This window comes from Pagrus pagrus (assembly GCF_965226575.1).
Source record: "Pagrus pagrus genome assembly, chromosome: 21".
In the NCBI taxonomy this organism is placed as follows: Eukaryota; Metazoa; Chordata; class Actinopteri; order Spariformes; family Sparidae; genus Pagrus; species Pagrus pagrus.
In genome coordinates this window covers 16,461,543-16,481,547 of record NC_140208.1, presented here as the reverse complement: position 1 = coordinate 16,481,547, position 20,005 = coordinate 16,461,543, and the positions used below count along the sequence as shown (strand labels likewise).

The following is a 20,005-nucleotide window of genomic DNA, read 5'->3' as shown; positions in this document are numbered from 1 at the left end:
ATGAAAAATCTACAAATGCAAAGATGAATATATATATATATATGTGTGTATATATATATATGTATATATATATATATATATGTGTATATATATATATGTATATTTGTATATCTGTTAGATATATCGAGAAAAACGTGTGTTAATATTGTTTATCAAATGAAAAACACAAATAACAGTAAATTGATACATTTGCACTTCACACTACAGACCAATAGATGGCGTGAAATCATGCAATTGTAACCATCGAAAACACCTGAAGAAGAAGAAGAACCAATCAGAGTGCACCGTTCATGTCTGGTTTGCAGCCAATCAGCGTCACCGTAGATTCATTTCAAAAAGTCACCCGCCATGATTGTTGTGTTTTTCCGGCTCAACTGAGTCCGTCCGTTGTGTAGCAAGTGTTTTTTTTACTGGACGGCCCGAAGAGGAAGTTTGTTTTTATACGTGTTTTTTAAAAAGAGAGTACGGTAAGATGGCTGTGTTATTATACATTTTCCAAAATAGTTTTAAACCTTTGGCTGCTAACTGAACCGTTACCTTGGCTCGTGGCTTCCTCTTGTTTCAGGATCAATATTTTTAGCTAGTTGAGTTGGTGGCTAACGTGTTAACATACAGCTTGTACTAATCTAGTTTTTCGCAGTTTTCACGGACTTAAACATTAGCAAGCTAACTTAACTTGGTTACAGTAAGTGGTCGAAGTGAAATTGTTATCGGCTTTGATAAGTTAGCTAAACTTGACGTTAGATATTTGAACCACTGCCTTTAAGCTATCGTTAGCTTCGGTGTTGTGTAACGTGACATGGTTTAGGAAAGTTGTTTCTTTATACACACAGAAGGTTATAACGTGTGCTGACTCACACGATGGCCCACCTTTGCCACTTAATGCCATGTTGTTGTGCTTTGGTTGATAACGTTAGCATTAGAGTATTAAGTATTTCTTAAAAAAAAACTTTAATCCGTCAACGTCAGCGTCAAACTGTTAGGTTTGAGTCAAACCTCCCAGGACGTAAACAACAAAGCAAAAAAATTGTGTATAGTTCACATATTTGACTCAGCGTTTGCCATGTCTGCTAATTTGATCTATTTTGATAGGAAGCTGCTTGTTTCATATATATTCTGAATTGCCATCAATGTTTTGAATTTTGTTAAAATAATAAGAAATTAAAAAGTAATAAGAGAATTACATGACGGTGAAAGTATGTTAAAGCCTTTTGATTCATTTTTTAAATCCATTTACTATACAGTCAGATACCAGAGTTGTAATGGTTTACCACAGTACAATATAGGTATCATTATGTTTGCTAAAAACCCTTTCCAAAATTAGTACCTCCATTATTGTGTTGGTTTCATGGTGGCTAGCACATCTAATATGATGTGTTTCAAAACCTCTGATAACCATCTCAGGCAGTGTGCTTATAATACATCATCTGTTCCTCTTCCTATTGACTGCAGATACCTGAACATGGAGTCTCGATTTTCTCACCTGCGCCAGAGGGACACCAGTGTGTCTATGCTGAGGGTAAAATTGTCCCGTAGAAGGTCTCAGTCCCAGAAGGAGAACCGAGAGCGAGCCGTGAACACACGCAGGCATCTAGACAAGCTCCCAGAGCTGGAAATCTCTTCCCTGGATGCCTCCATTGCGATGGCCAACATGTCGACCATTCATGAGAAGACGATGAACAGTACAAAACTTGATAAAAGTAAGGTTTTATTTGCCATCACTGCTAAAACTGTGCCACCCTTTTTTCATGCCCCTAATTCTAACTAACACACCCTTTCCTCCACAGAAATGGCCTTAGAAGAGAGGATGAAACAGCTTGAGCGCTGGAAAGAGCGCAAGACTCTTGAGAAGGAGAAGGACAGGAGAGAGAAGGAGCGTAAAGGGATTTTCAAGACTGGCGTGTATCATCCAAAGGACACTCTTATCATTGTCCCAGCTGCCTCAACCAGAGCTAAGGAGGTGAAGGATTACTCACACGTAGACTAGTATTTACTGTCAATATCTCCCCCAAATGTAGGACTCAATGATCAATTTGCAATATTTGCTTGTCTTTCAGACAAAAGTGAACACAGCTCCACCCCAGAGTACCAGAGTCACTCGTTCAATGAAACAGCAAGTGCAGAGGGTACTACTTTCTCTAAAATGTCTTTCTCACATGTTCTCATATTAATTTCCATAACGCTAAAAGCTAACATGTGCTTTGTTTCTTTTGCTAAAATTCCTACAGCCTCTCAAGATTCAGGATCCAAATACTGCAGCAAAGAAAGGTAAATTTAAGTGAACGTGTCTTTACTTTAATAGTAGCAGACTGTGGTGCATTTTAGATCTGACCTCTGACTCCTCCTGTAGCTCAACCTGTTGTGGAAAGATCAACTAGGAGCCGGGCAGCTCCTGTCAAGCCTGCTTCTGCACCTGCTCCAGCAAAGCAGACCAAGACCAAAGTTTGTGCAGGTAACAAAATAAGAATCAAAATCCTCACACATAACTGTACCTTCCGACCAGCTATCGTGTTGGTTTCACCCTATTGTGTTCCCTTATTTGCATCTCAGTCTGTGTCTCTGTGTCATGTCTTCCTGGTGTAGTGGAGCCTGTCGTAAGACCTTTGTCCACCAGAGCAGCCAACAGGCCTCCTGTTACAGCAGCTCCTGTAGTGAAGGACAAACCTAAAGACAAGCCTGCAGGTACACACAGAACAATGGCCATATTTGAAGCAGTTTTTTCATTATTATTATTATTATTATTATTATTATTATTATTATTATTTGCTGTAAAAGTGCTTGAGATTCAGAACTAAACGGGGAGAGACACTTTTGTTTGAAACTACTTGTAATATTTTTAAATTCCTCTTTCCCCTCAGATGTGAGACCTACAAGAAGCAGAGCATTTGTCAACACTATGGCCCCCCCTTCTGACGAAGAAAAGAACTGTAAAGGTATCAATAAATGTTAACACATATCCATTTTGTTTTCCCTGCATGGACTTTTTAAATTTCTGACACAATGTTTTTGTTGATAACCTTTCCTTTTGATATACAGAAACTGACAACAACTTTGTCCAGCCTGCTGTTCCCAAGGTGAGCATCTCTGGGAATTCTACACACGACATTGTTGTTGTTGTTGTTTTGATTAATGATTAACTAATTTGTTTCTGTCTTGTGTAGGAGCCTGAGCTGGATCCTGTTGAAGCGCTGACCTCCTTTGCTCCCCAGGGTTTCGTTTTCCAGGCTCCCACTGGCTTGTCATCCTTCAGGTTTGAGCCTCTCACTCCCCGCTCTGCAGATGCCTTCTTAACACCAAGGTCTGTCTGTTTTCTGTCTTGTTTGTTTATAGTCATTGTTGAAAATATTCAAATCACTTTAAAGCTTTTGTATTATTGCACGTAAGCCCTATTATTTAAATAGTCAATAATAAAACCATGCCAAAGATTTTGGTTTTTGGCACCTTTAAGAAATGTAGTTAAAACTTGCGATGTTTTCTTTCCTTTATGCCATTTTGTTACTCTGTGCGACTTCAGCCCCACCTTCTGTGTTCCTGCCGCCCCTGAGTTCGACACTGACCCTCAGGCTGAGTCAAGCGAGCCCTCTCCGCCTAAGTCCCCTCGCCGCTCTCCTCCTCCCACAGTGGCTCCTCCGACTCCTGGCATCCCCCTGGAACCACAGCATGACGTACCATACTTTAGGTGACATACCTAACTTTCGCTGCATTTCTTGTTCTAATTTTGCAATTAACCTTTTATTGAAGTCAATGTTTTTAAATCATTTTCTTATTTGTATATTATTCAGATCGGAAATTGCCAATGAGACAGACAGACTGATGAGTCTTTGTGTCGTCTGGGAGTCTAAAGTGGAGGATGAGTCCATCCCAGAAGAGAGTGAGTTTATCTTCTCACCATCGTAAATATGTTAGATGTTTAAATTTAGTGCTATAAAAGGTGGTGGTGATCTTAATTTGGGAAACATGACCATATCCATTTAACAAATTAGTGTAAATCGATGTCATTCTTGCTCTTGTCTGTTCAGCGAGAGACCGTATGCGTACAGCAGTTGGCCAAGCGAGGCTGTTGATGAAGGAGCGCTTCAAGCAGTTCAGCGGTCTGGTGGACGACTGCGAGCTGGGCCGAGGGGAGAAGATCACCACCTGCACTGACCTGCAGGGATTCTGGGACATGGTTTATTACCAGGCGAGTGCCTCATAAGAAGAGAGGGACATCACATTGTTTCAGAAACCAACCACACAAGGAAGAAGAAAGATTAATATTTTTTCTGCTTTTTTGCCATCTTTCAGGTAGAGGATGTCAATAAGAAGTTTGAAGCTCTGAAAGAAGCAGAGAGTCGTGGCTGGGTGGAGGAGCACAAACCACTGCCGCGACAGAGGAAAGTAGTGAAGGTGAGACTGGTGATAAAAGGAAAAATAATAAAAATCATACAAAAAAAACCTGTCCATCCTGGGGCCCTTCTTTATTCTCTATACGCTATATTGTGTGTGTGTGTGTAAGTGAGGTCTCTATTCCTGAGTTAAAATAACGGTTAATTATTCCTGTCCTGTCCTTTCCCAGAAACCATCAGCTGCACCCACCAAGCCAACAGGAACCAAAACAGCAGCCAAGTCTCGCCTGGCTGCAGCCAAAGCAGCCATGAAAGCCAGACAGCAGGCAGCCGAGGCAGAGAAAACCGAAACGGATGCTGGTACAGATAAGGACGACACCAGCCACAGCTCTCAGGAACCACAACCCCAGGCAGAACCACAACCGACTGACTCAGTGGTCTTTGATGGAGGCTTCTTCCAGGTGGAGAGTCCAGCCAAACCATCAGGTGAGAGAAAAAAACTTGATTTTCATTCATCCTGCTGCCTGATCTATACGATTTAGTCTTAAAGGTGTTTTGTATGTGTTGATATCTGTAGGTACAGTGAGGAGATCCAGCCGTCTGAGTGCCGCTGTGCTGCCTCAGGCCTCTCCCTGCTCCAACTACCTCTCACCCAGAAGAGTTACTCGACGATCCCTAGCACTGGCACTGACTCCTGTTAACGCCGCTGCCGCCTCTCCTGCTCAGCCCACCCAAACTCCTGCCCAACTCCACCTTACCCTCAACCAGACCCCGGCGCAAGCGCCAAAGTCTCAGCATGGCACTCCTCAGTCATCCCAGAAGAGAAAGGACACTGTAAATGTCTCTCTTTGTTTTTCACCTGTGAAGGAAGTGCTTTCAGACAACACCCAGCCTGAGGGAAGCCCTGCACACCAGTCAGAAACGGCTCCTGAACTGAGCATAGCAACACCTGTACATTCACTTCCGTCAATTTCTGTAGTCGAAGACAAAGCCGCTGAAGTTGTCGATATTGACCTCCCTCTCTCTCCAAGACTTTCCCCCTCTCCGTGCAAAGTACCTCTTCCGGTCTCCCAGGCCCCTGAGCTGTCAGCGTGTCTGAGTTTCACGTTGTCACCCTGCGTGACTCCGAGTCAGCCTCCAATCTCGTCCCCTCCCGCTGTGCAGGGCCCCGTGCAGACCCAGGAGTCTGTGTGTCACACTCCAGACAGCTCAGTTGTCGAGGTAAATGCATTTTCAGGTTCACTGTACTGAAAACTCTCAGCCTCATAGGATGCTCCTGTTAATAAAACCTCTAATCCAATCTTGCTATACAACAAAGTTATTCTATTTGTCATTTCAGGAAATTCCTGGGTTGGACTTTGAGCGTTACCTCCAGCCTTCACAGAGCTGCAGCTTGTCACCCATGGGGGAGCCAGTTGCCATGGAGACGCTCTCACCTATGGCAGTGGATGTCGAAATGGAGAGTCCCAGAAGTCAATCTGAAGAGCTGCTTACTCAGCAAGAAGCAGGTATGATTGATGCCCATAGGTACCGTTCATGCACGCACAATGTGTACACCTGGGTTTCATAGCTCAGCACCACTAATGCATGCTGAAGCTCCGGTAGGAGTTGGGATTTGTTTTAAATGAGCAAAACTAAAATTCATACTGAAGGAATTGCAGTCAAAGTTGTGAAAGCGAGATTATTTTGGCTTTGTTCTTTCTTTTTTATTTTAAAGAAAATGTTGTACTTGCCTGGTTATAAGGGAGTTACGACACTTTATTCTTCCTTTTTTTATTTTGAACAAAGTGCACACTTGTATGTCTTAACTCACTGTTCTGCTCACTTCTCACTGTCATCACAGCACTGCCACCGGTGTCTTCAGTGTTAACTCCTCAGTCACCACAGGTCAAAGTTTTTCCCTTTTTTTTCCTCTTTTCTTTTTTTAATTATTTCTTTACATCCAAATATTGACTTTTAATCCACATTGAATAATCAATTAAATTAGCTTTTAATTTCTTCTTTCATTTCTTTATCATGGCTTTATCATTGCTGAATATTCTTTCTGTATTTCTCAGGCCCAGACAGCAGACTCTGCCCTGCTTCTCTTCACCCCGGACCTGAAGGACAGGATACGCCAGTCTGTCTGTCCAAGTGACCTCATGGTCTTCACCCCTCCTCTCTAATGTACAAAAAATATATTTACTTTTACATTTAAAACTTTGACATATTTACTACTATTAACTCTTTTTGGTGAAAAAAAGTATCTTTGTGATTCTGACTTTTATTTTTAGATCAATGGAAAATAGTTTTGTCTGCAGTTTGATTTTATTAAAGTTTTAGTTACTACAAGGAAATGGTCAGTACTCTTTATTCACATCTGAAGGCATAAATGTACTCGGTGCTTTTATTACTGTTGCTATTGACACAGTATGAGATTTTTACTGTATTCAAAACCTGGATAAGCAATGTACATGATATGATAACACTTAATTTTCCCTTACCATGAAACTGGTACCACTGTGTTTGAAGGCATTTTGTTTATTTTTTTTATACTGTTTGGATAGTTGTGGTACAGAGCAATTGGCTTCATCCTATGTTTGTTACTGCATCATCATTCTACCTGTAACACAATACAGAACAACACTAACCACTACACATGTCTAATGGCACAATCATGTGCGGAGCTGATATTAAAAGCTACATGGAGGGAGAGTTATGGGTGCCATCTGGTGGCTGTGTTTATGACTAAGGAGTGTGGCTTGAATTCTTGATGCAAACAAGTTGAAATACAGTAATCTCTCTTAACTAACTCTTGTACTTGGTTAAATCTTGTGAGTGGTATAAACTCATACATAGACTGAGCCATTGACTATATAATGCTGCCTTAAGTGTGCTACCTGGCTCTTTATTGGTTCTTGGCCAGAGCAATGCATCTCTTGGTCTCCTGGTGGAGCTTTTCTTTCATATTTCTGGACACTAACTGGGAATGTTCAAACGCTGGGAAGAAAAAATGGTTGAAGTATTGATGGATGGTCTTTATCCAAAGCCCCAGTTCATGATCTTGGACCTCCATTCCTCTTGATTGCATCCCATGTCCTTCACCTCTAGGTTCTTCTGTTTGTTCTACAGGAAATGTGAGATGTGTGTTTAAAACGTTAGAAAGTATTTTTGAAGATTAAAGCCAAAAACTAAATAAATTACCAAGAAAACAAACCTGCAGACTGAGGTTCCTCATTGACTTTGGTCTTGACATCTTGTGGACCCTCAATGTCCTGGGCGTTGGATAATTCTGCTGTGTCACTTGATTTTTCTGTCTATGATAAGATATAATTACATGATTATAAAGATTACAGAATATTTCAGCATTATCAACAGGGGTGGGACAACACTAATATAAATACTTCTAGACAGATAGTCATAACTTGTGTTGGCTGTGAAAAATTGTAAATGCAATTCATCGGAGCTGCCACCAGGATAGAAAAAAACCCTTTAAATTGTTTTCTTGTGCAGAATTTTCAGCTTTACCTAGTAGTATAAGTATAAAAGTCACAGTTTGCTGGAATAACTACATTCTTTACATAGCGTGGTAAGGTGTGCAGAAGGCATCAGTGGCTCGAGAAAGAATCTGACCGACTGGGAAGGGCTGTTTGTTGTCTGCAAGATTTTCTCGCTGGCCTCCCCCTCAGGTAGATCCTTTGGGCTGAACAGTGACTGGCCCTCCTCCTGGCCTACGGAAACCTGCTGACACTTCACCTCAGCGGAGCCCAGGAGTACCTCAAAAAACTCCAGGAATGTGATCTGCAGCAGAAGGTGTGGGACAAGGACAATGACACAGAATGTTAACCTTTAAAGGACAATGAGACATAACGAATGAGTCTGTAGACACTAGAGGTGGACCTCCAAATCCAGACAGGAGGACAGGTTGCTGGGGTCACGGCTCTCTGCTGTGATGATCTCCATTAATTTCGCTGTGGTCAGGTTATTGTCCAGCAGATGGAGATCCTAGCAGAGAGAAAAACACAGTCGACTACTTTAATGCAAACTGAATGTTAGTAGAAGTTCCTTGTATTTATAACCATACAATACATTTGATTCTTTAATCAAGTCATTCACAATTGGCCAACCCTCTGGCTTTTCTGTAGTAACAAGCAGCAGGATTTGCATCCTTTTCTTATGGTTAGTGGGGAACAATAATGCAGCAGTTAAAAAATATGGTTATCTTAATGCTGCAGTGTGTTGCACCTTAAACAGCCACAGCAGGTGCCGGCAGGTCATGCTCTGATCATCTCTGGCGGCCGCACTGACTTCACAGTAGGTCTGATAGATTTCCCAGCTCTTCTTCAAATAGTTCACAGTCTCCACAGCACAGTCTGGCTGCTTAAACAGGAAGCCTGGATCAATAAAGTCATAGTCAACAAATACAGCTATTACAGTAGGTTCACTGTAATAAGTTCACAGTAGACGGACGAGGAACCTGCACACTGATGTTCTTCTCATCATTATTTTGCTAAATAATGCTTAAATATCTGGCTATGCTGCCATATTTTACCCATTTGAGGCTTCTGATGCTGTAATAAATCAGTTTGCAGGTTTATTTGACATCTAATACGTGTGTGTGCACATGAGCCTTTAACATTACAGTGTTAGCACCTTTCACATTCTTAGCATTAGGAAGGATGTTGTCTGTCATCAGTTTGGAAAAGCAGGCAGCCAGAAGGTTCTTTTGTGACCTGTGAAAAGAGAAGTAATGTTTCTTCACCAAGGCTAAAAAGTTTATACTCAAGTTGTGTCCTTACATTGGTAGTTTTTTTGTGTCCCCATGTTGCTTTTTGAGCAAAAGCCTTGAGCTACCATCGCTAGAGCACATTTATAGTTTGAAAAATATCTGACCTCTTCAGCTCTGTTCAAACTTTCACTCAAAAAAATAACAACTACATTGTAGCACTAGAAGTACTCTCGCACTACAATGAAGCACTAGAGCCATTAGCTGTCATGCCTTTGAAACGATATGCTAGCATGGCTAGAAACTTGGCTGTTTTTCTTAGATTCTTCATCAAGAGTTACAAGTGTTTCATCTAATGTTGAAGATCTATTAGGAGTTATCCCTTACACCATGTCCTTATGGTAAATGTGGTAGGCCACAACCACAAGATAGCTGAGGAACCTATGAAGAAGTATAGTGGCAAACGGAGAGTGGATCTCAGCTGTAGTGACATCCTCTGAGACACACAGAGAGAAAAACATTAAGCAGTGTCCAAAACTACTGTAATTATAATGCCATTGATGTCCTCTCCTGTGTATGTGTAGGTTCTCACCTCTGATAAAACGGTCAATCTGTGTCAGAGTGATGTCTTGATGGTGGATCTTACAGTCTTTGAGCAGGCGCCAGAACTGCAGGCGTGTCAGCAAGGAGGTGTTATCTGGGGAGTGTGCCCGGCCAAGTCTGCTGTAAAAACTGTAGATGGACCTCAGCTCTGTGCCATGCATCATCACTGCAAACTCCACCTGTTACACATGAGCATCAGGATCCACATTGAAAATAAGGATGCAGGGAAAAGATTTTATAGTGACGCAGGACCTGACCTTTGTGCGCTCGGTGTCCCGCTCTCTCTCAGGGATAATATCCAGCAGATATTCAATGCTCAGAGCCATGTCTGTTGAGATAGATGAATCACTGCCTGACAGAGAAAGTGCACCTGTAACAAGACACAAAACTGTGAGCCAGTCTACCAGCATACTGTAACACTATTAATGATCTCCTTCATGTGAATTTTGAAAATACTGTAGGTGTCTACCACATGGAGGGATGGGAGCTCCATTTTCTCTCAGGTTGTGTGTCATCATCTGATCATCCACAAGCTCTCCTACCTTAAAATTGAATTTTCTTTAACATATATGTGTATCATAGGTGTGTTACTAAATTTGAGTGAGTCAAACAAGTGGCAAAAAAAGTAAGTTCTGAGTAAGTTTTGATGCAAAATGCAAATACAGTACGACACTCTCTTTGGAAAACTTGTTGGATGCTTGATTAACAGCTGGATATGTTGATGTAAATAGTCTGTTATAAGTCTAAGATAATACTACATATAAGTGTGCATGGTTTCATACCTGAACTCCATTTTGCCACAATCCAACATACTGCTGTCCCAGTTTGAGCCACCTCATCGTGCCCTCTCCATGTCTCTGGTTGTTTTTCCACTCACCAGAGTAAAGGTTACCAGAGGGGTAGCTGTTAAGACACATACGTCACCTTTAGGCATTTCAAATTGAGGCCTAATCTCAGGCTACAGATTAGCCGTGCACTCCATACATACCGTCTCTCTCCCCATCCCTCTCTGCTGTTCTTCACCCAGTCTCCTTTGTACCAAGAGGTCTTATCCTGATTGTAATACACTGTGCCCTGAAACAAAGACAATCAATTTAAAGAAATCTTTTAAAAAAAGACTGTACCTTAATTATGAATTGGTAGATCATACCTTTCCGTGCCTCTTGCCCCGATCCCACTGCCCTGTGTAGTATACGCCAGTTTTTGCGCATTTGTAGGTTCCAGTCCCGTGTTGTATACCATTGTACACTTCACCCTCGTAGGAACTGCCATCTGGCCAGGTGTAGGTGCCCTGGCCCATGGGGATGTTGCACACAAATTCTCCCTGTTAGATTAGAATATACTTCAAGATTTTGTTTGCATTTATTGTTAAACTATTTTATTATATTCCAATCTCTCTTTTTTTAACCTATTCTATTTGATTATGTACGTATACAGTGGCATGTTTGGAATGAATGGTTTAAGTACACATAGTGTCTTAAATTTTATTAAGTACAAATTCCTTAATAAAATTTAAGTTATTTTCATTATTGTGCCCTACCTCATATTTCATTCCGCCAGTCTTTGTGAAGACACCGTGTCCATCCATAAATCCCTTGGAAAACATCCCCTTCAGTGAAACAAAGCAGTGACTTAATGATATAGTTTTGTTAATTCTTACTGCGAATGAAATTTGTATTTTTGTCTTGGTATTACACAAGAGCACGATAAATTAATGTATTTAAAGGCAAACAATTGAAATACAATTTCAAGCAGTTTTAAAGGTGAGAATTGGCCACTTGTTGAATTCATACTCACAATAAATATAGGGCATCATATTAGAGTAACGACTAACTGCTGCCAATTTTAGCCGTTAGCTAGTTAGCTCAGTTAGCCGTGCAGCTAATGGCCAGGGCTGGGAGCTCAGAACACCAAGGAAGTGTTTACAGGGCTAGCTGGTTAGCATGCTAAACATTGCAACACAATACACAGACCTAATAATGTCAATACTGTGATTCCTCCACATTCTGTTGATATTTTTAGTGGTCGTCAATGTTTTTGATTGATATTCTTACATATTGCCCCTTTAAATAATTTGAAAAAGAAAATAATATTGTTGCCGATTGAAATATTTCTAAATGTTTTTTTTATTTTAAAAATTGACAATTGTTTGCCTAATGTTCTACTCAAGTATTCATAAAGTAAGTATTAACTATAAGCTGCTGAAAAATCAAAGATAGTCTTTCCCCCATGGCATCAAAATATGACGTCATTCGCACTGTACCTTGTACATATGGCCTCCTTCAAAACAGGCGACTCCTTCTCCATGAATCAGGCCTTCACATGTCCCCCCTTCATATCTGTAAACGCGACACTACAATTTACACTTTCAGCTACAGCCAGTTTAACGTAAGGATGCTCTAAAAATAATTATGTAATGAATGTTATTGGTGTGTATTTACCTCTGTACAACTAAGCTACAAAGTGTTGGAAGTTTATAAATGTCTTCACTCTCGGGCTGCTCATCACTGACAGGACGGCTTTGGTTCTCAACCACATCCGCTGAATGTGCCTTCAAACTGAAAGAGCTGCTCACTAACTTTCTTTGTTCTTTCCCCGCCGCTGTCTGTGGTAATTCTGCGTTTCCGCACGTTTGCTCGGTGTCCTGTTTATCGTTTTGTATCGTGTTTTTTTCCTTTTCTTTCCCTTGTCTCATTCTGCGCTTTTTATGTAGGCTATCTATCGTTCAAGCTAGGACTCTCTCCATGGTAACAGTCTCTGTGGTAACGAACGCTTCCACCTACGGCAACCTTCATCAGTCAAAAGGGCTAATGTGCTACTTTTGACACTTTAGGTAAATTGTGCTGCTAATGCTTCATACTTTAAGGTTTAAAATGCAGGACTTGTACTTGTAGTGGGGTATAATCACAGTGTGGTATTAGATACTTCCTCCACCACTGGATTTAACCATACATATGTTGTTTATTACCAGACGTAGAAGTACTCAGACTTTGTACTTCAGTAAAAGTAGCAATACAACGGTAAAAAAGTATTAGCATCAAAATACTTAAAGTACCAAAAGTAAAAGTACTCATTGTGCATTACCATTTATTGATGCATAAATGTCTCCATCACTTGAATGTTGAAGCTGGTTAAAGTGGTTCAGCTTCTCTCTATTGTTTATCTGCTGGGCAGCTTTTGAAATTCCCCTCAGATCAATAAAGCTTTCAATCTGTAATATCACATCATAATTTATTTTTGGATTATAGTTTGTATTATCAAACTATATCTGCAAAATAAGTAGTAACTCAAGTGGTTAAATCAATGTAGAGGAGTAGAAAGTGCAATATTTCCCTCTGAAATGTAGTGGAGTAGGAGTAATAAGTAGCAGAAAATAGAAGTACTCAGGTAAAATATTTGAGTAAATGTACTTTGCCTCTTTCCCCCACTGTTTATGACACCCATTAAACTGGTATTTTACTGCTGGAAAGGTGGTCTTTTCATAAAACTGGGCTGTCTCTGCAGTACAAAGATGCAAATATTTTTTCAATTGTTGCTATATGACCAGAAAAACACACCTTCATAAACCACTGTGCTGCACCAGACCACAAAATGCTCCTGCTGGTGGGTGACATGACAGCCCAGGACTACAGATGGAAATCTGCTAGAGACAAAGCATCTTTCCTCTTTTTTGAGATGAAAGTATTTTGCACATTCTCTGATATATGGATGAAAAAAATGGCAGCCTTGTCCGTCTCGTATTACAGCTAAACAGTTTGATGCGAGTTTTGTGAGCTTCCCCTCTCTCAATCCGACTGTCGAGACAGGCATACAAAAAATGCAAAAGTAATCTGCAGTTTAACGTTTTCCTTTAATTAGGTGTTAAAATATAAAAACTATGATTTTGTGCTACAAAATACAAATAAAATCAGAACATCTATTACCGAGCATTTGAACCATACAAATATACAGTATCTACAACTCTGTCTTCTCTCTGCGTCAGCGCATCAGCAAGGTTGATGTTTAACAGAAATAAATGAAAGGAACGAAAGCACATTCCTGTTATAACAAGCCAGTGTAAAGTAGGATTTTCCAACAGTTCCTTCCTTGACATTGTTAGTCTTGTGAGATGATGTCCAGGTTGGCGAGGTGTCTCATGGTGGGCCTGCCGTGAGGACAGTTCCATGGATGCTCAATCTCCCCCATGTGAACCAGGAGCTTCTTCATCTCGCTGACACTCAGAGCAGTGCCAATCATCACCTTGAGATGGACATGAGCAAAACAAGAGATCATGTGTCAGGAAAATAGCTATGTTAGACAATAAGTCTATAGCAAAACAGAATAACAACTGCTCTTATTGTAGGCATTTAAGGACCCTCAGTGTTTTTAGACTTTAGTTTACTCAAAATCACACCTTACTCTACTCTACAGATGTCTTGTTGGCTCGTTTAAAGGCACAGTTTCTGAAGATGGGCTGTGCGCAATTCTGTTTTGTGAGTGTTTTACTTTCACAGTGTTGCACCTAGCCCTGCTTTATAATTAAAACAATATGGAAAGCCCACTTTCTACCATATGGGACCTTAAAGTGTCTGTTTATTTTCACTATAAACTCACAGATTTTCGACAGGCTCGTGAGGCAAACATCTGCCTGACGCGGGATGGTCGACACATGACCCCTGGGCTGTCGCTCAACATGAAGATCAGCTCTTCAATGTCAGCTGGGCCAAATGTCCAGTTTTTACTGGTGGGCAGAGACACCAGCTTCACCCTCTCCATCACCTGAGCTGCAGTCACAATAAAAAAGTTAGTTAATGTTTGCAATCATCAAAATAGGGAGTAATTGTTTTGAACTTCATATAAAATTAACTCACTGAACTAACTAAAATTAAATTACTAATTGCTTGTATTTAACAGTTAAATGTTTGTACCATCCTCATCGACGAGGAACTCGAAGCCATTCTTTCTGAAGATCTCAATGTTCTCCATGAGTACATTTTCACTGACAGCAGTGAGGTGAAGCTTCTGAGGGCTGCAAATGGGGAAAAATAAAAAACACATCACTTATTAGTAAAAAAGTTCATTCTAAACAACAGAAGGCAGAATTTATCAACAGATTTTGATTCTTACGCAATGAGTTTCTGTCCTTGGAGCACAGTGTGCTGCTGCAGCATCTCAAAGTTGTATTTCTCATCTGTGGCATGCTGGTCGATCATGAAGATGTCAGAGTTGAGTTTGGTGATAATGAAGCCCAGGTTAAACTGACCTATGATCTCCATCTGTTTGAACATGTCTTTGCTGTATGGATGAAAGAAAGATAACTTACAGTTGTGGAAATTACACACCAAGATTGGTAAATTCAGTCAGCAGCATTTACAGGAGCAAAATCCTACCTAATCTCCTTCTTTAGCTCATCCTCTGCACTCTGGTTTTCTCCAGGGTTGATCTTGGCCCTGAAGCGTCGATAGCGCAGATTCTCCCCGGCCCTCTGTGCCTGCGTCTCCTGTAACCTTTTCATCTTCCCTGCTAGCTCTTGTAATGAGAACTTGAGCGGCACCGTCCTCTTCTGACGGCAGACAGACGTGTCCACCATCAAGGAGGATTTCTCTGAATGGTTTGAAGAAGAGTTGGATTTGTGCTCTTTAGTGAAATATGGTTTCTCTGTCCTGGCCCTCTTGGCATCCGGGCTCACAGGACAGTCCTCGTTGGAAGTAATTGGACCAGTCTGTAGCTCTGCTTCTTCAGGAACGGTGTGATTATCGTCAGACGTTTCTTCAAATGTTTCATCTTTCACACTGACTCTGTCAGCGGCTAGCTCAGGAGAACTGGACTCTAGGCCTGAACACTGAACATCTGGTGTTCCCATGGTAACATCACAACTGGAGTCTGTATCTCTGACAGTCGTTCCGTACCTGAACCCATCTAGCACAGAATTCCTCACTGGGGAGCTTTTTGCTAGATCTCTTGAGGGTTTCAAAGGAGATTTCACACCACTCAGGGTGCAGTTAGTAGGTTTAACAGTGTCCTTAAAAAAAGATTGTAGTGTTTTCTGTGTGGGGCTGATGTTGGCAGCTTTTGCAGCACTTGACTTGTTCCCAGAAGTGGAGCTGTGATGACTTGCAAAAGCAGCTTTTAGGCCAGCCAGGTTTAGGGACGACTTTGGTCTCTGGGTGACTGGTTCCTCTCCAGATTCTGGTGTATTCTCATTAGATGGGACAACTTTGCAGATTTCAGATGCTGCTGTCGTATCTAGAGACAAAAAGCACTCTCAGTATTACTCTGCCATAATATAATAAATAAATATTATGTGTTGCTATAAAGGTTAGAAGTAATGATCTGCACTTACTGGTGCTGGTTAAGGGTGTATAGTTCAGGCTTATCTTATTGACTCCTGCCTCAAACATGTTGATAAGAGAGGTCTTAAGAATAGCCAGCAAGAGTTTCTCCTCCTGAAGGAAAATCTGTCGTTTGTCTGGGGTGACGTTCACATCCACACACTCTGAAATAACACCACAAAAACGCTCATGTAGAACAGAAAGTCTGTGGTTTGTTTGAGTAATAACTTCAGTTCAGTTATCTGCTTACCTGAGGCAACAGCTATATTCAAGGCAACAAATGGATATTGATGTCTGTTGTACATGTGATACACTTCATTCACAAGTTTGGTCACCTGAAAATTGAGATTAACCAGAAATTAGATGTGTATTAATGTGTTTGTCAACAGCTATAAATACTCCTGTAGGGAAAAGTAAAAAACTGTTATACTGTAATAATACAGAAAAAAGGGTCTCAGTTATATGTGGTAACAGCTGCATTAAAGTGAGCTATAAGCCATTATTAAATGTTTGTATAGAATTACCTTAAGGGGATCACATGGCCGGTTGTTAATGAAAAAGAACTGCCTGTCTGTGGCACTTCTCCCAACGCCATGGTCTCCTCGTGACACAAACCCTGTGATGCTGCCAAAACAGAGTTTTTCATTTAAAAAAGTACTGTTTTGTTTGCAGAGAAGGAATAGACAGGACTTCCATAAAATGGTGACACTCACGAAAAGAGCTGTTTGGGTAGATCGGCTTCTTTGAGGCCGTATTCTTCAAGAACATTTTCTGTAGCGAACGCTTGCTGAAAAGGCAGAAGACTCTGCAGCTGCAGAAGACACAACAGACACTGAAATTAAGTACTTAGCAAACTAAATAAGAGAAATTTGACAAAAAAGGGCTAGTTTTTCTTCAACTGAGAAATCACACAGTTCCTCTAAGGTTTGCGGAAATTCTTTAACTCTTGGATTTCAACTTAACTTATTTAATTCAAGGCAGCATTGTGGAGAATCAGACTGACACTTTCTGCAGATTATAGATAAACAGTATAAGTACAGTATAAGAACAGTGTGAAAGCCATGTTCCAACCTGTTTTGGTCCAAATATGGCCCCTATATTGTCTCTCATACTCTGGCTGCCACTGGTGCTGAGGACTGTGCTGCGCTTTCCTTGCCCATTTTGGTTGGAGCAGGTGATACGCACTCCCGTGGAGATGATACAGTAGGACTGCAGGATATGTATCATTTTGGCATACTCCTGAAAATACAGAAGAATGAAATATTTAATTGAAGACAATGACACTGAAGAGGTATAAACCTATACATTCTATGGTACTAAATGAAAAATGACAATTACAAGGCATTACAAGTCATATTATGTTCTAAGAAAAGTTGCATTTACATTGGTGCTTTTGTGTGCTCTTGCTCCTCTACTGTGTTAGATTTCAGTTTAAAATCAACTCGCAAAGTTATAGAGGTGTTTTAGGTGGTGTGTTCATGTGCTGCCGGGAAGCTCAGACATTCAGGATTTGATGCGGTCCTACATTAATAAAACAAATAGGTGCACGTATGTAAATGGGAAGGGTCAAACGTATGATGTGAATTTGGTTGTTTTTTTGCTTTCAGAAGGTTGAGTTCAAACCACCACATGGAAACACAACTTGGAAGACCTTTGATTGCAAGCCACACTTTCAAATGTATTATAACACAATATTTAATTTTTTTTCCTAGTAAGTGTAAAGTCAAGACAATCTTATATAACAAGAATGGAAATCAATGGTTGAGAAGATAGTAGGAAAAACTTTTAAGTAAAAAAAAACACATTCATGTTTGGAAAACTATCTGGAGTTTCAGAAAATGTATGTGAGAATGATCCTTTGATGACTGACCTTCTTAATATTGCGTTGGAACTCCTTGTGTCGAACAGGCAGGGTGTAGAAGAGCTGCTGCAGACTGACTGTGGTGCCTTGCTGCCGAGGATGAGGTGACTGCTGCACAAGGTGGCCTTTTTGATCAAACACCAGCTTGGTCCCCACCTGGCTCAACTCGTGGCATGTCACCACGGATAGGTTACTGGAGCACGGGGGGATAAAAGGGAATTTTAGTCGATGAGATAACAGTTTATATAGGTTTACGTGCTGCGTTAATGTGGCTGTTACCTCAGAGCGCATAAAGAGCTGAGGGCTTCACCTCTGAAGCCAAATGTTTCCACATGGATGAGATCAGAGAAGTCCCTCAGCTTTGACGTGTGATGCTTCAATGCTGTGAACGGTCAGAAGAAGTTTCACTTGACCAGAAAGATCAGCAAGACTTTGACTATCTGGGTGAAGATAAACAAAACGGACACTTACTCAGTCCTTCAAAGTTGGCTTCTTCTACTCCTTTGCCATTGTCTGACACTTCCACCAGTTCAGCTCCACACTCCTTTAGCCTCACATCTGTAACATGTAACAATGTGGTTCAGAACTGTAGCTCTCATGAGCAATTGGTGGGCTATCAAAACCTCTTTAGCAAACAAAAGACCCTAGTATCACACTGTGTGCATCAACACTTACCAATGCTGGTGGCCCCTGCATCTACGCTGTTTTCCACCAGCTCTTTGACAGCGGTGGACAAAGTCAGCACCACCTGTCCAGAGCAGATTTGATGCACTGAGTGCTTATCGATGGCCTTGATGGCTTTGGCAGGTTCAGAGCAGCTGAGAAGAAAAGCATTATTCAGTCACAATGATGTATAACTTTATCTTCTGTTGAATTCATATTTGATTTGATGCTGATATTGATATTTGATTTCAGATTTAAACATGTACAGCTATTTAGAAGAAATTAAAAGCTCCTTAATGGTGCAATACAGTATGTATGTACTACATGTAAGATTTAAGATTGAAACCCCTCAAAAAAATAACTAGAATAATCCACAGAATGTGAAAAAATTACAATTTTGATATTACGACATCTATTTATTAGGATGTAGAGATATCTACTGAAGTTATCATGCTACTCAGCTAGCCCTGCCCTGTCCTGGACCAACAGTATAAACATCCAACACTTCCCCTGTGCTCCAAGCTCCCAGTCTGGACCACTAGCTGCACGGCTAACTGAGCTAACTAGCTATTTGACAGCTAGAGTTAGCAGCAGTTTATGGTTACTCTGATGATGTGCTGCTCCCTATTTGTTTTCAGTATGAAAGCTGCTGTAAGTGTTGCTGTCGTTTTAGCTTAATGCCTGATTACTGTTGGAATATAGAGTTATTTAACACTTTATTTTAATACAAATAGATCACTTACAGCAGCTTTAATTTCATAAGTGGCAGATTCTTACATATTGCAGCTTTAAACCCTGTGTTCTCTGATCTGTGATAAATACATGAGGACTGTAGGAATAATAATAAAATGTGATGTCTCTCTAAAAATGAATATTGCTTGTGGAGTTGATTTTAATCTTATTGTACTATATTGTAGAGTGGCTCCATTATTTTAGTAAGAACATGTGTTTTAGGTGTAAATAAGAATATACACGAGCTTTTCTAACGGTGTGGGGTCCAAATGTAACACACGTATACACTGTAGATTTGCATAATGTAAAAACAAATACATCTGCAGTCAAGATACCGAAATAATTACTCTGTTAGCTAACTTACCAAGCATCAGACATCTTCAAAGACTGAAGAGCTTCACGAGGTTTTTGACATGCGACTCTATCTAACACGGTGGAAGGAAGAGAAACCCGCTAGCTAGTAGTCAACATTGTCAAATACAGCAAGTTGGTTTTGAATTGTAAAATTTCAGTGAACACGCTTCACGGCATCATGTTGTAAACACTGAAGTCGAGCTGTACCGCGCGACTGCGCAGATCGTTCGCGAGCGTCAACTTTGCGCAAAACTGCGCAGTTTGTCTCTTAAAAGTAGTAATATATAATGAAAATGTGTGGAAGAAGCAAATTCACAAAACAGACACAAATATAAGAGTGGCGACAGCATCAAACAACTGACACACGTGCGTCGGGGTTATAAAAACAGTTGCCCAAAACTTTGTAGCATTTCATCACCGAACCTACCGGAAACGTGACGTTAGGGCGCGT

General features: G+C 40.7%; 3 protein-coding genes across 7 annotated transcripts; 1 reads left to right on the top strand and 2 right to left on the bottom strand.

The window, feature by feature from the left end:
- The first annotated feature begins 335 nt into the window (after positions 1 to 335).
- dlgap5 (discs, large homolog-associated protein 5) lies at positions 336 to 6,661 on the top strand. Of its 3 annotated transcripts, none has more exons than XM_084341350.1 (19): positions 336 to 467; positions 1,453 to 1,700; positions 1,788 to 1,960; positions 2,058 to 2,126; positions 2,229 to 2,268; positions 2,351 to 2,452; positions 2,584 to 2,682; positions 2,859 to 2,933; positions 3,037 to 3,074; positions 3,162 to 3,250; positions 3,515 to 3,679; positions 3,783 to 3,871; positions 4,020 to 4,180; positions 4,285 to 4,386; positions 4,556 to 4,811; positions 4,903 to 5,546; positions 5,665 to 5,833; positions 6,169 to 6,212; positions 6,383 to 6,661. In XM_084341350.1, exons 2-19 carry the CDS (start codon positions 1,463 to 1,465, stop codon positions 6,488 to 6,490), a joined length of 2,661 nt encoding a protein of 886 aa, XP_084197476.1. In that variant the 5' UTR covers positions 336 to 467; positions 1,453 to 1,462; the 3' UTR covers positions 6,491 to 6,661. The 3 variants fall into 3 exon arrangements, with proteins under 3 accessions (XP_084197476.1, XP_084197475.1, XP_084197477.1); XM_084341349.1 differs by having other exon boundaries at positions 3,162 to 3,298; XM_084341351.1 differs by lacking the exon at positions 6,169 to 6,212 and having other exon boundaries at positions 3,162 to 3,298.
- Positions 6,662 to 7,170: 509 nt separating this feature from the next.
- On the bottom strand, positions 7,171 to 12,384 carry rsph10b (radial spoke head 10 homolog B). Of its 3 annotated transcripts, none has more exons than XM_084341355.1 (16): positions 12,075 to 12,384; positions 11,897 to 11,972; positions 11,174 to 11,242; positions 10,784 to 10,957; positions 10,622 to 10,707; positions 10,416 to 10,536; positions 10,103 to 10,175; positions 9,891 to 10,003; positions 9,623 to 9,812; positions 9,418 to 9,526; positions 8,958 to 9,037; positions 8,550 to 8,698; positions 8,205 to 8,309; positions 7,938 to 8,105; positions 7,522 to 7,617; positions 7,171 to 7,430 (listed from the first exon to the last, which is right to left on the bottom strand). In XM_084341355.1, exons 1-16 carry the CDS (start codon positions 12,326 to 12,328, stop codon positions 7,344 to 7,346), a joined length of 1,950 nt encoding a protein of 649 aa, XP_084197481.1. In that variant the 5' UTR covers positions 12,329 to 12,384; the 3' UTR covers positions 7,171 to 7,343. The 3 variants fall into 3 exon arrangements, with proteins under 3 accessions (XP_084197481.1, XP_084197480.1, XP_084197479.1); XM_084341354.1 differs by having other exon boundaries at positions 7,522 to 7,621; positions 7,942 to 8,105; XM_084341353.1 differs by having other exon boundaries at positions 7,522 to 7,621; positions 12,075 to 12,383.
- A 1,080-nt stretch (positions 12,385 to 13,464) lies between these two features.
- pms2 (PMS1 homolog 2, mismatch repair system component) lies at positions 13,465 to 19,935 on the bottom strand. The gene is made up of 15 exons (XM_084341352.1): positions 19,565 to 19,935; positions 18,481 to 18,623; positions 18,277 to 18,363; positions 18,085 to 18,187; positions 17,815 to 17,998; positions 17,016 to 17,183; positions 16,658 to 16,755; positions 16,469 to 16,568; positions 16,195 to 16,279; positions 15,956 to 16,108; positions 15,003 to 15,858; positions 14,740 to 14,907; positions 14,541 to 14,641; positions 14,227 to 14,396; positions 13,465 to 13,872 (listed from the first exon to the last, which is right to left on the bottom strand). Exons 1-15 carry the CDS (start codon positions 19,576 to 19,578, stop codon positions 13,729 to 13,731), a joined length of 2,574 nt encoding a protein of 857 aa, XP_084197478.1. The 5' UTR covers positions 19,579 to 19,935; the 3' UTR covers positions 13,465 to 13,728.
- Positions 19,936 to 20,005: the final 70 nt, after the last annotated feature.